At 36.6% G+C, this 16,539-nt stretch overlaps 1 protein-coding gene across 1 annotated transcript; it reads left to right on the top strand.

The window, feature by feature from the left end:
* The first annotated feature begins 240 nt into the window (after positions 1–240).
* DECR1 (2,4-dienoyl-CoA reductase 1) lies at positions 241–16,151 on the top strand. Its single transcript, XM_066179065.1, has 10 exons — positions 241–307; positions 3,500–3,699; positions 4,656–4,713; positions 4,869–4,955; positions 7,321–7,468; positions 10,711–10,810; positions 12,130–12,202; positions 14,049–14,195; positions 14,512–14,574; positions 14,668–16,151. The coding sequence occupies exons 1-10, from the start codon at positions 242–244 to the stop codon at positions 14,725–14,727; spliced, it is 1,002 nt and encodes a 333-aa protein (XP_066035162.1). The 5' UTR covers position 241; the 3' UTR covers positions 14,728–16,151.
* The last annotated feature ends 388 nt before the right edge of the window (positions 16,152–16,539 follow it).

Genomic DNA, 16,539 nt, shown 5'->3' with positions numbered 1-16,539 from the left:
GCTTGTTTCCTCCTTTCTTTTTGATTAGGCTTGACAGTATACAAAGATCAAACATCAAAAATCAAACATCACAGAACGTCCTTTCTTAAGAAAATTTTTACATATTCTGTGTTCTGCAAGCCCTGGGGCAGGGGCGGTCCCGCCGGTTCCCCGATCCCCGCGGCTGCCGGCGCCCGCCCGGTGCCCGCCAGGCGGGGCCGCTCCTCCCCCGCGGAGCAGGCGCAGAGCGCGGCGGGGCAAGATGGCGGCGGCGGCGCGGCTGTGGCGGTGCGGGTTGCGCGGCCCCTGTGTGTCCGGCGCCGGGCGGGTAAGGCGCTCCCCGTGCTGCCGGGGTAAGGGCGGGCGGACGGAGCCGCGGAGGAGTTCCGCCACCTCCTGCCCCCGCCGCTCCGGCTCTGCCCCCGCGCCGTTGTCCTGTCAGAGAGAGGGCACTGCGGGGCTCTGCGGTCCTGGCTGCCGGGGTTGGGAAGACAGCCGGGAAGGGAACACCCCCGGTTCTCCTTGGCTCCCGAGCCTGTCCGCCGCGGAGCCCCCCAGAGGTGCGGGCTGAGCTCCCCGGCTTGCGGCCTCCTGCCCCACCGCCGGGCACTGCCGTGTCTCCCCAGAATGGTCCGGCGCCCTTTGGCCCCGATAGCGCAGCTGTGCAGGGCCGTTTAGGTAAATCGCTGGAATATTGCTGTCCAGGCAGTGGCGTGGCTTGACTTGTGACCGAGTTAACCTTATGGCAGCCTTCCAGTACCTGAAGGGAGCCTACAAGAAATCTGGAGGAGAACTTTTTGCAAGGGCCTGTAGTGACAGAACAAGGGGGAATGGATTCCGATTGAAAGAGGGTGCTTTGGGTTAGATATGATCATGTTGCCCAGAAAAGCTGCCCCATCTGTGGAGGTGTTCAAGGCCAGGCTGGATGGATCTCTGGGCAACCTGTTATAGTGGAAGGTGTCGTGCCCATGGCAGGGGGGTTGGAACAAGATGTTCTTTAAGGTCCTTTCCAATCCAAAGCATTCTGTGATTCTGTGACTGTGTGGATGTTGCTGGAGGCCATTTCTAGTGAGTTTTCCGTGAGCTTCTTGCCAGTGACTGTGTGTTTCTGAGATGGCTTTGTGCAGTAATCTCACAATTCACTTCCACCCCCTGGGTGAGGGTTGTTTTGGGGTTTGTCAGTGATTTGTCTGTTTGTTCTTTGATGTTTGGGGGCTTTTTAAAGGTGTTTACTGGCTTCTTTATACCTCTGTTTACACCTGAGATTTAATTTAAAACCTCAGCCTTAAGTAGTGGAATGATTAAATTGCGTGGATGCTGTCATAGACGCCTCTTGTGCAAGCCAATAAGGAGACGATAGCAGTCTGACTAAAAGATTGCTCAATAATACCAACTTTACTGGCTGGTTATCATTACCGTACTTTATTAATCTTGGTGCAGCCTTCTGCTTTCCTCTGCTGTGGCATGTCATAATCTTCCCCCTTCAGAAGCAAAGGGAAAGCTGCTTGCAGTGTTTCTTTCATGGAGAGCAAGAAGATGGGCTGTGTCTGTCACTAACAGAGCACCAGATCAGGGAGTCTTAGTACTCACAGGAGTTATCTCCATATCCTGAAGAAAGGGGGAGCCCAAATGCCGTCATGATTTGCAGTCTCTGCCGTAAGCTGAAATTCTCCAGAGGGAGCTTTTTTTTTTTTCTCAAGAGAGATGAGTAGGGGACTGCTGAGAAATTCCCTGAAGAGAACCTTCACACTTCCCTTTCCTGAAGGCTTAATAGTATTCTGGTACTCCATGAAAGCATGCAAATTTTATTTTCAGTGGGAGAATTATAAAACAGTAGTGTTTTACAGATGTGGTAGTTCCAGATTTAGCTCAAGCTTTGCTTTCTGAATTTTGTCCTATGTAGTGGCTTCAGCTCTTCAATTCAACTCAATTTTAGTTTTTGACAGAACATTCTGAGCTGGGAGGGACCCACAAGGATCGACTCTCACTCCTGAGTGAATGTCCCATACAGGGATGGAGCCCGTGACCCTGGTTTTACTAATACCATGCTTTAAATGGCATTAAATTGTCTGTGCATTTCCATGATTGTTCTGTCTGCTTTCACCTGAGTTACTTATGCTAATTTATGTATTACCACACAGAAAGATTCATGTGCACACTTCTGCAGGCCAACTTCAAGCTCTGATGCATTGTAACTGTGGGAAGTACAAAGTAATTGTCTACCACTAAATATATTGTCTCTTATTTTTAGTGTTCAAAGTGTGAATTAGTAAACAGGACAATAAGTTGTAATATTTTTACTAGTTTAAAACTACCTTTCTTCTTCATGTCAGTCTATTGAACAATTGCATGGTTTTATTAACAGGATCATACAAGAATAACCATTCAGTCTTCTTTTCCAAAATTGTATTAGATTTTTTTTTGTATTAAAATAAACTCATTAAAGGCCCACGTACAAGGTAAAACCAGAGAAAATAAGTATAACTTACAGTCATCTAATTGTTTTGCACATCAAAAATAAAGTAAATCTAGTTTTGTCGTACTTGGAAGCATTTGCAGCTTCAGGTTAAGGTAACTTGTATTTTAAATAATAAGGGAATTTCTGAATTATTACTGTAATGCTGCTGTCCTAAGGCATTTAATTCAATACTTAGATTAGGGCTTGTGTTAGTTTAGCATATTAGGATGCTGGAAATATCCTGTTGGCTATTTTTGCTGCAACTTTCTTGGTGACATCACAAATTTCCCATTACATTAGTGGGGTATTTTCTTGCTTAACATAGTTTTCTAGATGTAATGAATTTTCTTCTTTTTTCATATCTGTTTTTAAACATGTTCCAACCGTGTGTCTTTTTGCAGGGACCAATCCTTCTGAGGCTGATTTACTGTAGATGGTATTTCTGCTGGGACAGAGTGTGATGCTGATCACCTAACCCTGCCCAGTTTTGTCTGAGAGATGGCATTGCTTTCCTTAGCAGCTCCAGTGGCCATTAGGGCAGGTCTTGAGAAGTTTGGTTTTTGTCCTGTTCTCCAGTAAAGAAGGTTTGGTTGGATGCAGTAGTAAAGGATTAAAATCATGCAGCTGTTGCTGAAGATTTTAAATTTGTAAATACATGTGTAACCTAAAATCACATGAATTTGTTTATGCATAAATTGCAGTGCATATATCAACCTGAAGCCCAAGTCCTTCTGTACTGAGTTGTTAATGGTTTGCCACATGCTTTAGTAAAAGTGATAGATACAAAATATGCACAAAGTAGCAAGAAGCAGGACTAAAGTATTTTTCAGTGGAATGTATAAAAATAACTCAGGTGCTTTCCTAGTCTAGTGATAGCATTTACTTAAAGGCCCAGGTGTGTTGTTATAATGCAATCTAGTCATTCTTATATAAATATATATATACTTATAATAAGGGAGTTATGGTTGTTACCTGCACTGCCATAGGAAAATCTGATCTTGCATAACAATCCTGCATACAGAAAGGAGAAAAAACTAACTTCTCTGGGTTTTTTTCTTTCAGTTTTTCAGCCGTGGGCATGTGCTGCATCAAGACAGCAGTGCACCACAAGCTGCCTTCTTCTCACCTCTTCAAAAAGTGATGTTGCCACCAAATACCTTCCAAGGGAAAGTGGCCTTTATAACTGGTGGAGGTACTGGGCTTGGCAAAGGGATGACAACAGCTTTGTCCAGTTTAGGTGCCAAGTGTGTTATAGCAAGCCGGTAAATATTAATGGAGATGTTTTAGAACTTTCATTTCGTACTGACTGCTGAATGGATGTGTTTTCTTCCTTGCAAACCAGAAAAAAAATATTCTATTTATTCTGTTACAGTATACTTTTAAATTACAATGTCATGTTGTTGATTCTAGAAATTCGCAGATTTATCTGCAAACGTTTAATGGTATAAAAATCAGTAGGAAGAAATAACTAAGCACATTTTCATGAAATGTAGAAGCAAAATAAAGAGCCTCAAATAGTATGTATGAATTCGACTAAAACCTTTGTATGAATTCAAACAAAAATTTGCAGTGGGCAGTGTTGAACAGTAATAAATGTTATTACAGGTGTTCTTGATACAGATTTAAATTACAATAAAGATTTAAATCCATTCCTCTTTTGACTTTCAACAAGATCCCTGAGTTTCCTTTAATGATGATTTTTTACAGTTCTCTTAAGTACTGAAGTAGAGTCTAGATGCACTTCAGTAAAGTCCAGGAAAACAATCTCATTTTAAATCAAAATAAACAAAAGCATTGTGACATTCATCCTAACAGTAATTGAATTATTTAGTTTTAAATGTGAATATGTTTGTTTCTTATTAATGCTAGTAGACTAGTAGCTAAAACTGCATTTGTTATGATCATGTGTTTTTTTATGGCTTACCACATGTTGATTAGCTTTAGTCTCTTAGCACTGTCACTTCTGAGTTGCTGTAAAGTAGCACTAACCATAAATTAAAGTTTTTTTTTGTTTGATTTTTTGTTTTTGTTTTTTTCAGAAAGTTAGTGGTTAAACATAGTCTTAATCTTAAAGCTCAATTTTCATGAAAATCAACAACTTGCATGCGCACACACAAATTTCAAGTTTTAATTCATATTTGCTCAGGGGAAAAAATGTTTTAGTAATCTGAATTGTAATTGCATTTTAACTGGTATAAGAGATGTTGATACTTTTTAGGAAGCTGGATGTTTTGAAAGGAACAGCAGACGAAATTTCTTCTAAAACAGGGAATAAGGTACATTTTTTGCAGAACTATGAATATGTTACTTATGATATTCTGGATTTTACTGGATTTATTTTTTTTTTGCATTTGTATGCTTCTATGGACTTGTTTAATTTAACATTGATACAGTTTTTAAGTCTTTCAACTGCCTTTCTATTACTCTTTAGGTTCATGCCATCCAGTGTGATGTGAGAGATCCAGTTTCAGTTAAGAATGCTGTTGCTGAAGCAATCCAAGTGGCAGGACATCCTGATGTAAGTCTTCTAGGGAAAGGCAAGAACTCATTCTTCATGACTGAAAATACTTTGCATAGTAGGTATGAAGAAATTTACAAAGATAGAAAGTTAATGGAATCCATAAAGACACTAGACAGAACAATGGCAGTACTGCAAGGTAAAGCTAACATTCATAGTTAGACCTGTTACTCTCTTCCTGAGGGTCTTAAAATATTTAGTGGCCAAGCAGACAAAACATTTTTACCCTTACTCTGAGGATTAGCATCTTGTTTCAAATAATGGGACAATTCTGGAGGGATTCTTTGAATTAAGGAAATGGAATATTTCCCGTAAATCTTCCTGAAAAGGTGATTTACCTGTGTTTACTGAATTGCATCTTAAAACAATGCCTCACAAATTAGAAATGGAAGTAACCAAAAATGTCTTCTTTGGTCCTTGCTTAGCTTATTCATATACACAAAGAAGGTTCCAATTTGAAGATTAAGTTCTCATAAAATGGAGAAAAAAAGTCTTCAGTCAAACCAAGCATCTGTTTTTTAATAGTTTGGCACAAAGCAGCAGAGCTCATTACGTCAGATTGTGAGGAGGGTGATGTGGTGGAGTCTGAAGGATGATAATCACCAAATTCTGATATGATTGTGAGATAACAACTTGGATTCTGCTAGCTGATAGCAGATGTGATAATGTAGCATTATTGTAAAAGACAGTCAGATTAAAAACTGTTTACTGTAAATTTAAAACTGTTTTATGTGTGTTGTAGACAATTTGCAGTCACGAGGAGCTTCCTATAGATGTGGTAGAGAACCTCCTGAATTTTAAATATTGTAAGAAGTTGAGAAATTGTGTGCTGTATAGCTGTATGCTATAACAGTGCTAGAAATAAGGCAACTCACTGTCCTGATTTGTAGACAAGATTCTCTGGATATTATTTTGACTATTAGTTAACACAGTTTTTTGGCCAAAGTCAAAATCATGATCTTCACTTTTATGTGTGTGCAGAGAGGGAGGAGATCTCTTCCTGAATAGTACATTTTAGAGCACCAATAACTTTCTGAATAAATTCTTCCCATGACTTGTTCTTTACAAGCATTTACCTTCCTTTTAATTTCACATATTTTGTGTGTTTAAGGTAGACTGCAGAGTAAATTGAATATTCAGTTCATTTTGTCCAGTTTTTCTCTTAGTTGCAGACATGAGATGTCGGTTTATGAGTCCTGAGTATCACTCACTGCCACACCGCGTGTGAGGTGAGATCTCAAAGACAGAATTTCATGGCAGTCACTTGAAAGTCTTTCCAGCTTTGTTTTGTTCTTTCCATTCCCAAGAGTGTTACTCCCAATTAGAATGCAATCAATTTTTTTGTTGTGGCTTATTTTGGCAGTCCTACATACCTCAAAGATCATATTGTACAGTTGTTAGTTCAGTAGTTTTATTATTGTGTCTTTCCTGTATTTATTCAGTGATTTGAGTGACCTCCTCAGTATCTCAAGGTGTTTGGATTTTTTTCCTTTAAATTTCAAGGAGGCCTTTAAATTGAATTTGCTGTCCATATGTATAATTTATGACTGTTGTATGTGATTAATTTTACATTCATGTAATATGTACTATGCTCTGTTTTGTTACTGAAAATTCTAATATCTTCATTAGAATTTAGCCCTGAAGTTTTTCAGGACAAAGAGTTTGTCTTATGTGCAAACCTACATGAATCAAGGTGCCATTGCATTAACAGTACATCATTTTATTGCTTCAGCACATTATATCATTAAATATAGATCTCGCCAGCTAGATCTGGCTACATAGTTTTTGGTTTAAATACTGCTAATGTGATGCTTAGTCCCTTGAAATAAAAGTATCCTCTAGCTGATGATTGTTCATAGGAAGGGACAGATGTACATCTATTCGACAAAAGTTTTGTAGTGGTTGTTTGCAGTACACTGTAACATAATACTCTCATCACAACTGATTTGAATTCCTGTTGTGCAACAGTCACTTCATCCAGACTTTAGTTATCAGGTTGCTGCATTTTGCTTCTATTCCCATGCATCCATTATATTAAATAAACATGATGCTGGAATTTGGTGGGGGCAAACTTTTCTGTTAGGATGCACTTGAGACACTCTGGAAAACAGTGACTTAAGTCAGCCTCTACGTTACAGTTCCTCAGTACAGTAGTTTGGAAATACAGCTCATTTTCTGTTACTGATACTTTATCTATGCTGTAGATGTTAAAATTCCTTACAGATTATTCTCCCTGTTCCCCTTCCCCTGTACCTCATTTGATGAGAATATTTTTACTTTTGTCCCTGGAAATGCTAAAAAGTTCCTTATAAAATGTTTACTTTTGTCTCAGGAAGAGTACCTCTTTTCCTTTTATGTGTTTTAGGTTGTGATAAACAACGCAGCTGGAAACTTTATTTCCCCTTCTGAACGACTTTCTGCTAATGCCTGGAAAACAATAACTGATATTGTACTTAATGGTACTGCTTTTGTAACTCTGGAAATTGGAAAGGAGCTCATTAAAGTACAAAAAGGTATCTTAAGCATTGTGACATAGTATTACTTGCTTTCCTTGCCTTACTATTATTATAACCAGTTTTGAAAGTTCATATGAGAAGAGAAATACAATCATGTGAGAAGAGAAAGACAATTTTTAACATTCTTCTAGAAAGGAACTTTTTCAGTGAAAGCTGTACTTAAATGTCACACAGTAGACCTGGCTAACAATTGCTTCATTGTAGTATCAGGCCATGCAATTGGCTCCAGAGGTCAACTGAGGCCGAATATAAAAATCTAATTGCAGAGTTCTAGCTGTAAAACATTTTTTTAAAATGAAAAAAATAAAGCTTTGTGTAAAAAAAAAAAAAAAAAAAAAAAAAAAAAAAGGAGAAAAAGCTGTTATTTCATCTGAATTTTCTCTGTGTATGTTAATTTCACTGAACTGAGCATGGGATATTTCTCTAAATGAGCAGGAAATCCCTTTGAATTTTCAAAGCATATCCCTTTGAATTTTCCTCCTACAGTAAAATAAAATTTACAGCTGTGCTATTTGACTAGTAGTACTAGAGAATATTAACTTTAAGATAATTTGAAAAACAATTTTGAAATTGAAATCAGTATTAGATTTTATTTTCCCAGGTTTAATTCTTAATTCTGAACTACCTAGAAGTTTAATTCAATATCACAGCTTCACCTTAAAAATATGACAGTTCTTTTAATATACTATTTAGCCAACGATTTACTTAACCAGGTTATTGTCTTGAAAGGTGATGAATGCCCTTCTATATTATATAATAGATTATTTACAAAGAACTACTTTCATTTTACATTCCAGTTATAAATTGAAAAACAATGAGTTTATTTTATGAGATCAGAATAATATAATGTGAAATTCATTTAAAAGCAGTGAGATATAATTATGATTTTCCATGTGCCCTCACTTCTGAATCCAGTTTTCTAGGTACAGCCACTGTGTTGAAATACTACTTGTATATTTTCACTGAATTTCTTTAACCTCTGAATTTGCTGGCTTTCTTCAAAATCCTCTCCAAAAAGTACTCCATGAGCTTAATACCATTTAATTATAACAATATGAAGTTAAAGTTGTTTCAATGGCTCTGTAACAGTTTTTGTTAGTATGTAAGTATGTCCCTTCTATATTTTAGCAGCACATGAAATATTAATTTCCATTATTCTAGTGCTGATATTCACACATATGAAACCCATCTCCAGCTATGATTTACTATATCATTATGGCAGAATATTGAAATAGGTTGCCTTATGGTCTTCCAGGTGCATGTAGTGTGCCCATATAGTGATGTGAAATAGGAATTCAAGCATGCTTTTGTTTTTCCTATTGTTGAATAAAAAGCTGCTTTTCTCACTTCCATCCTCCAATTTGGTAAAATCCAGAAGTCATTCACCTTCATGTTTCCTTCTTTCTGTCACTTCTAAGCTTCCAAAACATGTGGATTTCTTTTGCTATTACTCGCATATCTTCTTTCTAGGGGAGTCCTTCTGTAAATAAGACTTTTCGTTTAAGGCTTTAAGACATGTTTTTGCATGGCAAGTAAGTCATGTGTTCCTGTTTGTCATCTCACCTTCGTTTTCTTTTTCTTTTTACTTGCCTTTTTTTTTTTTTTTTTTAGTTTGAGCAGAAACCTTAGTTTCTAAAGTGATGCTACCAACTGCAAATATTTAAGATCAGTCTGTCAGGGTGCTACAAATCTGATTGTTTCTAGAACACTGGGATGGCCTTTAGGTCTGCAGTGTGACCTACATTAAGTCTAATGTAGTAAATAATAAAACTTCTCTGCTATTAGACTGCAAGTTTATGCTGGTATTTAAAACGAATTTGTAATCTTCTAGCATGATACTTTTTTTTACAAACTGAGAGGAGTTAATTGATCAGTTATTGTCCATTTTATGAATATAGGCTTTAGAAATAAAAGTTGTGTATGAGCTGAAGTATTCTGTAAGTATCAGAGCTATAAATTTGTCAGTTTCTTTGTTAGGTTGACCTAACTTACCTCTATTTAACCTGAATTAAAAACAAAACAAAACAAAACAAAAAAACAGTGGTTGAATTCTACAAAATGTATAATTAACAATGATCTCTGGATAACTTCAAATTTGTTCTATGGTTTTTTGCCTGTGTGGATTTTCCCTTTCAATGTCTCTCAGTGAAGACTCCTTTTTTATAAATGGGGCCCACAGTTTCTGGGCATCTGTTGGCATTTCAATTAGTGCTTGTTTATGGTGCTCTTTAGTTTCTCTTGGGTCAGTATTACTGTAATTTTCTACCTGAGTGTCTACTTCCATGCAATCTATCAGTAGTGTATATTGTTTTAGAAATACTCCCTGGGTAGCTATTCTAATGAAATTATTTTTAAAGTATAGTAAGTGGAGCAGTTATTTTAGTTACTGTGACATAAGCAGTGAACTGTCATCCCTCATTCTTCGTTTCCCACCTACAACAAGCTCATGCCAGTCATTGGTCAGACATAATTTGCAGGGTACTATAAAAGAAAGATTAAATAAGCAGTTGCAGTTTCCATTGTATTCCAGTATGTTTTTGCTAATCTGGTATTAAATATAGCATATAAAAGAAAGTCGTTCTTTTGCAATAGAGTTTGTTGTGATAATAGTAGGAAAAGTTATGCAGGTTTACTCTGTAATTGGCTCTGCTGCTGAAAAAGCTTCTGAAAATTGCTTAAAAATCTTTATTTTTCTCCATAAACTTTAACTCAAGCCCTCAACTGTTAATTTGAGGTTATGCCAAACCTAACTGTTCATGTTGATTTTTTTCATTGTTTGAGGGCTTTTTTTGGTTTTTTCCCCCCCCACTCAGTAATTGGTGAATTTAGGGCAAAATATTTGGTTAGTGACAACTAGACTAGGGCAACTTCTGAAAAAACACTTTAAGATCTTAGCCCTTCATTCCAGTTAGACTAATTCATGCATTAAGTTCATTATCAGTAGAAGTCTGAGGGCTTAGACCTTCAGAGCCTAATCAATAGCTACTTGTACTTACCTGGAACAACTCTTAACACTCATGCAAAACAGGGAACTGAGATAAAAAGGCTTGCAAAGAAAGTTTCAAAGACTACTTTTAAAATGCCTTTTCACTGCCCAAAGTGAAAAGGTATCCCTAACACTTGAGTAGAAAACTTCTGTACCATTTAGCTTGCTTTTACCTGAACTTGTGAGTTTGATCTTCAGGGTTGTTTGGCTCATGTGGTGTGGATTGTTTTTTAAATATTTTTGCACCTTCTAGGAGCAGCATTCCTGGCTATTACAACAATTTATGCAGAGAGTGGTTCAGGATTTGTGTTGCCAAGTGCCTCTGCCAAAGCTGGTGTAGAAGCAATGAGCAAGTGAGTAATACAGCAAAACGTGTGCTTTGGTTTTCACATCCTTAAGATGGGGTGATTGGTCTATAAAAATTGTTGTCTAGCCTCCTATTTTACTGTGCCACAAGAGTTCAATCCAGGCTCCAATATCCTAGCAAGAAAATAGTATGTTGACAGCTTCTTACATAGGGAAATACTAACTGCTACTGTTTTTTTTCACAAGACCAAGATTAGGACAAGTAGAACTACTTACCTTGGCATTTGCAAATTCCAAAGTCTTTTTCACAGAGTTTTGATAATCAGGTTCTCTTGCATTCTCATAGGTGAACCAGCACCCAAAGACAGCTATTAGGGGGAACTGTTTGAGATCTGTAGCACTTTCCACATTCTTTTGTCTGAGGAAAATACATGCCTGTTATTTGGGTGCAGTTTACTGTGGCTTCAGCTCTGTTTAGATTCATCAACAAATTTGTTTCCTATCACTGTTTAAAATTAAGGTCTGCAGTTCTGCTTAGTTCAGAGCAGTATCACGTTGACGTATCCATGGTGCTCAGCAAACAAAAGGATTTCTCTCATTTTTGATTTCAGGCTAGTCCTTCACAGCACATAGATCTTCCTCTGCACTTCAGCAAAAAGAATTGAATAGATTGGCAGCCTTTCAGTAACTAGAATTCTTTATCTGGAAAAAAATGAGGGACTGAGTAATGGTCTTGATTTCTGTTCTATAGAGCTGTAAAGGAAATCTGTACTTTTCAGAGACTTCATGACTCAGCTAATTCATTCACCAGAGTAGATCCAAAGTACTCATCATGCAGAGAAAATGTCATAAAGCAAAACTATTCTAGTGGTCCTGTTTTGGAATGTATCCTCTGTTTTGTATTATTTCAAAACATATAATGTGAGACCTGTGTTGCAAATGTTAGAAATGTATACTTGTGGGATAGTCTAAATTGCTACAAAAAGATGATGGCCTAACAGTTGTTTGTAAAGGAATTCAGGTCCCAACACCATCTGTGATTTCTAAGGGAGAAAGAATTGCTCCTTCACACTGCTTTACCTAGAATCATAATTCCTCTATTAAATCAATAGAGGAATTAGAGGAAATTAATAGAAGAATCATAATTCCTCTATTAAATCAATATTCCTCTGTTGGTGAATGAGATTTTTTTCTGCTTCTCTGAAATTATTTTGTTAAGCACAAAAAAGCCCCTTAAAGTAGAAATTGTCTGTTTCAGGAATGTTCTAGTATTTACACATTTGATTAAATTTTAATTTATTTTTTTCTGAATAGGAATTACAATATTGTGTTTAAAATATTGATGCATTCTGTTAATGAATTTTAGGTCTCTTGCGGCTGAATGGGGTAGATATGGCATGAGATTCAATGTGATTCAACCAGGTCCAATAAAAACAAAGGTACATGGCATGAAGTGAAAGACAGCCTTGAATATGCTTTGTAGAACAGACTTAACTTTACAACAGTCTAACCTTTCTGTAGCTGTAAATTCTAATATGATTTCCTTGATAGTCAAGACTGTGCTGGAATATTGAACACACTTCCCTCTTAGTATTTTTGTAAAATAGTATTTCTTGAACTTCTGAGACCTGCCACTGTTCCCTCTACTACCCTTGATACATTTTTTTTAGTGTTTCAAAGAATTGATATATCAAAGTATTTAATGCTGATTGTTATTTCTGTGTACTTAGTATGTCAAGTGGAGTGACTTCTTACACATGTTGGAGTAAAGTTCCTGTTTCTTCCTGAACCCCTAATTTTTAAACAAATCATGTGATCAGTTCCAAAATCTTAGAATCTCTTTTAGGTATATGAGAACAGAATCTCGCTAGTGTTGTTGAAAATCTCAAAGCTAGAAGGAGACTAAGTTGGCAAGGAAATGAGAAGCTTTGAAGTGAGTGAGAAGGAGGACTGGAGGGTTTGAAGGAAGTAATCCAGAGCAGCAGGAACAGGAGGAAGTTCTACAAGAAGAGAAAGGAGGATCCATTTCCCATTGAATCAAATTAATTTGATTATGAGCACTAATAACTAATAATGGTATTACTTCTTCCTGTAAAATATTTCACAGTTGTTTTTGCTGTTGTTTTGGGAATAGGGGTGCAGAGTTGGTTCTTTTTTACTTTTTTGTTTGTTTGTTTATTTACTATTCCTTTTTCCCCTCTTGTCAGTTTTAGATGCCACTGGAAAACTTAGTTTTGACTCTTTTCACTAGAAAGATATATAAGTGGCAAAATTAGCAGGATTATAAGAATGTTGAAATACCCTTAGAGGATCAGACCAAAAGTTCTTCAGGCCTTGCATCTTGTGTATTTTTAAGTAAGAGTAGGAGAAAAACATTTGGCGAGTTAAGGGATTTAAATGTCTATAGTGCTGCCTCCAGTTGATGTTACTTTTTTGAACTAATTGTGTATAACCTGCTTGAGATAATGTGTGTTCTTAATAAAATGCTACATTTGGTGTATAGTTCCAACTTGAAATTTCCCTGAAAGCATAAAAATACAGACAGCACATTGCAAAATCAAGGTTTTCTGCTTTAGGGGCAATATCCATGGCTTTAAAACCTACTGTGTTAAGTCATGGTGGGAAAAGAACAAGGCATACAAGCACAACACGGTTAGGCCTGTAAACCTGCAATTAAAAACATGGCAATATAAGACTTAAATGGCATGCTTACAGCCATGATTACATGAATTACAGTGTGCTTTAAATCAGAACTCCAGCAATTCAACATAAATGTTACTGATACATTCCTGATTTTGAATGAGGAGGTTGTTTCCTTGTGGAGGAGCAGGGAAGAAAAAACCCCTTTTATTTCCCATGCCATTTTAAGCTATTTAAGTACTAAAGCTTCTGGTGACTTCCTTTAGCTTTAGCAGTTGCTGCAATTTAACTGAACTTGATGGGTTTTTTGTTTTCCATGTTATTTACTCTGTCATGTATAATTTCCTCAAATGTTTATCAAGGGTGTTTGAGGAAAAAACCTTTTTGTTTTTCACAGATAGATGGTGGGTGACTATCCCAAATGTGTTTAATCCCAACTTATCATCAGTAGATGCATATCAATGCAACAGGGATAAATTGCTTTTTCTTTTTGACTTCCTTCTTTTTCGTGCTACTGCCAATGAGGGTGTAGACAGCTTACTCACAAATACTAATTTCCATATTGTGTATGTGGAGTCAAATCTCTGTTGGATTTTATTTTCTGATGTAGTTATAACTTTTTTTAATGCTTCTTTTAATTCTCAGGGTGCTTTTAGCCGCCTTGACCCAACAGGCGCATTTGAGAAGAAGATGATTGAGAGGATTCCCTGTGGTCGTCTGGGAACTGTAGAAGAAATTGCAAATCTTGCTGCCTATTTCTGCAGTGACTATGCAAGCTGGGTTAATGGAGCAGTGAGTTTTGGTTGACTTTGTTTGTACAATTAACCTGATGATGGTGTGAGTATGGCTGATATTTTTTTAAAGCTCTGGTTTCAGTAATGAAACCTAGTATCTTACTTCAAAATTCTTTACAAATACTATCCATCTTTTAAGTGTAGTGCAGGGTTGTTATCACCTTTAAAAAGAACTTATAAAAGTGGTTGAATTGCATTATTTTGAGTATGGGCTTTTCTCACCCAAATCAGTAAAAGTTACTGTCACTGTTGATAACAAGGGAATACTACAGATATCCCACTATTACTGAATACACTGTTTGTGCTTTCTCTAGGTTATCAGAATGGATGGTGGAGAATATGTTTCTATGGCAGGAGAATTCAATGACTTGAAGAGGGTATTAATTTTCTTGCTTGCTATTTTACATTCAGACACTTTGATGTGTAATTATTATATGAAATTCCAATGCAATTCTCTTTTCTTTTGTTAGGTTACCAAAGAGCAGTGGGATATGATGGAAGCAATGATTAGAAAAACAAAAGGCTCCTAAAGTACATAACTTTATGGTGGAGATTCTTGGAAATGAACCACTACTTTTTCATTAATATTTAGAAATAACCAATTGAGAAATAGCCTTCAAAATCTTTTTTATGCTAATTTCAATAAAATCTTTTGAAACTGTTGTATTTGGAATATGGTTTGTATATTTTTCTAATCTAAAATCTATTCTGTTGCAATAGTGAACAACAGTTGGTTACTAAAATTTTGTTGTTCTTTAGGTTGTCTTACATAGCCGTGCCACGGTCTACAATCAGCCTTTTTTTTTAATCTTCTTTAAAAAATCTTTAATTTTTTTTCTCAGATATATGCAAGTGTCTCTTAATATTGTAATACCAATAGCATTTCAGTGCTCTCATAACTGAATGTAATCATTAATCTGAAAAGAGAAACAAAATATTAAGTCCTAATCTTCACACTTCAATAAGAAGTTTTAAACTTGCGAATATAGTTTCACATTATTAGCAGGACTACATACACTGAGAAAGGATATAATTCCTCTGGTTACTTCGCAAATCTTGAAATGCATAACCATCTTGGTCTCATCTTTTGTGACATTTTCAGTCTGTTAATTATCTTATTCTGAACTTTAAAATGGCATTTACAGACCCGCAGTGCCTTTCTGAGGAGCTGCTCTTTGTCATGATGAAGTTAATGTTCTTGAAAATGAGAAACCGAAAATCATTTGTTATTACATATGTGTGACTATGGCAGCTCTCCATAAAAAGTGGTTTATTTAAGACTATTAAAGGGATGTTGGTAAATTGGGACTGAAAGTGTTGGAACCTCATTTGTTGAAATTGACAAAAAATCCCTAGATTTCATTTGCATTCACAGGCTGGTACTAAAGGAACTTTAACATGGCATTACCTCTGAATCTAGTCAGTTTATCCATCCCAGATAAGCAGGTGACAAAAAAATTGCCCTCCTTCTTTTATCCAAATTTAGAGAGTTGGTAGATTTTGTCCCTCCTGCCTCAGTGCCTCAGACAATGGCTGGAATTCTTCAAAGAAACTATCAGCCTTTACAACCTTACCTGAAATCAGTGCTTTTTTTGTGTGTGTGTTTAACCAAAGCTCCAGCCTGACCCCACATACAAGCATGTACATGGTTTTGTATGCTTTGAGACTGATACAGTGATTTGTCAGGACAATAGAATCAATTTAAGGATGTCTTCCTTCAGGTGCTGGTGGCCATCATGTATTTTTCTATACAATCCATGACATACTTAACAATGCCAACATCTGACTTTGAAGTCTCTTGATCGGTTTATTACAAATCTGAAGCAAGCTGTATTCTGCTGAAAGCATGAACTGTATTAGTGTGGGTTTCCATGTGCCTTTCTCCTGTGACTGATGGTCCTGTGTGGGATTGAGTAACCACTGATAATAAAACAAATCAACTGTGTTTACCTTAGCAGCCTTCAAGGTGTTCTTGAGCATAATGTAAAGCTTTTTTATGGTAACTTGGGTTTGGTAGGTGTGTTGTCAAGATCAAATTCTGACATGACAGCCACATCTTTTCCCCAAAAAGTGATTGAATTGAGAAGTTAGGCCCATATATACTGGGGTTTTTTCTCATCATCCTTTGCCTATAATTATTTTGCCTCCTTGTATGGGACACAGTTGCATATATAAGACTTTGACACTTGAAAAAAAGTGCTTCAGAAAAAAATTCAAATGTATGTTTGTGAGATGTGGTAACATCAAATATTTCTCTGGAGTGTCTGGTAGGTTATCCTCTGGTGATAGGCAGTCAATAAAAATAAGTTCCTATCAGTCTCTTCGATCTGTGGGTTTTTGTG

The sequence above is a fragment of the Chamaea fasciata genome, unplaced genomic scaffold (genome assembly GCF_029207755.1).
Source record: "Chamaea fasciata isolate MVZ Bird 193981 ecotype frontalis unplaced genomic scaffold, bChaFas1.0.hap1 SCAF_1, whole genome shotgun sequence".
In the NCBI taxonomy this organism is placed as follows: domain Eukaryota; kingdom Metazoa; phylum Chordata; class Aves; order Passeriformes; family Sylviidae; genus Chamaea; species Chamaea fasciata.
The sequence above is the reverse complement of the archived record's forward strand: the minus strand, read 5'-3'. Positions and strand labels throughout refer to the sequence as shown.

Coding starts and splice junctions, on each gene's coding strand:
- DECR1 (XM_066179065.1), top strand. CDS start 242: ATGGCGGCGGCGGCGCGGCTGTGGCGGTGCGGGTTGCGCGGCCCCTGT. Junction 7,469..10,710: donor GCTCATTAAAGTACAAAAAG/GTATCTTAAGCA, acceptor TGCACCTTCTAG/GAGCAGCATTCCTGGCTATT. Junction 14,196..14,511: donor CAAGCTGGGTTAATGGAGCA/GTGAGTTTTGGT, acceptor TGCTTTCTCTAG/GTTATCAGAATGGATGGTGG.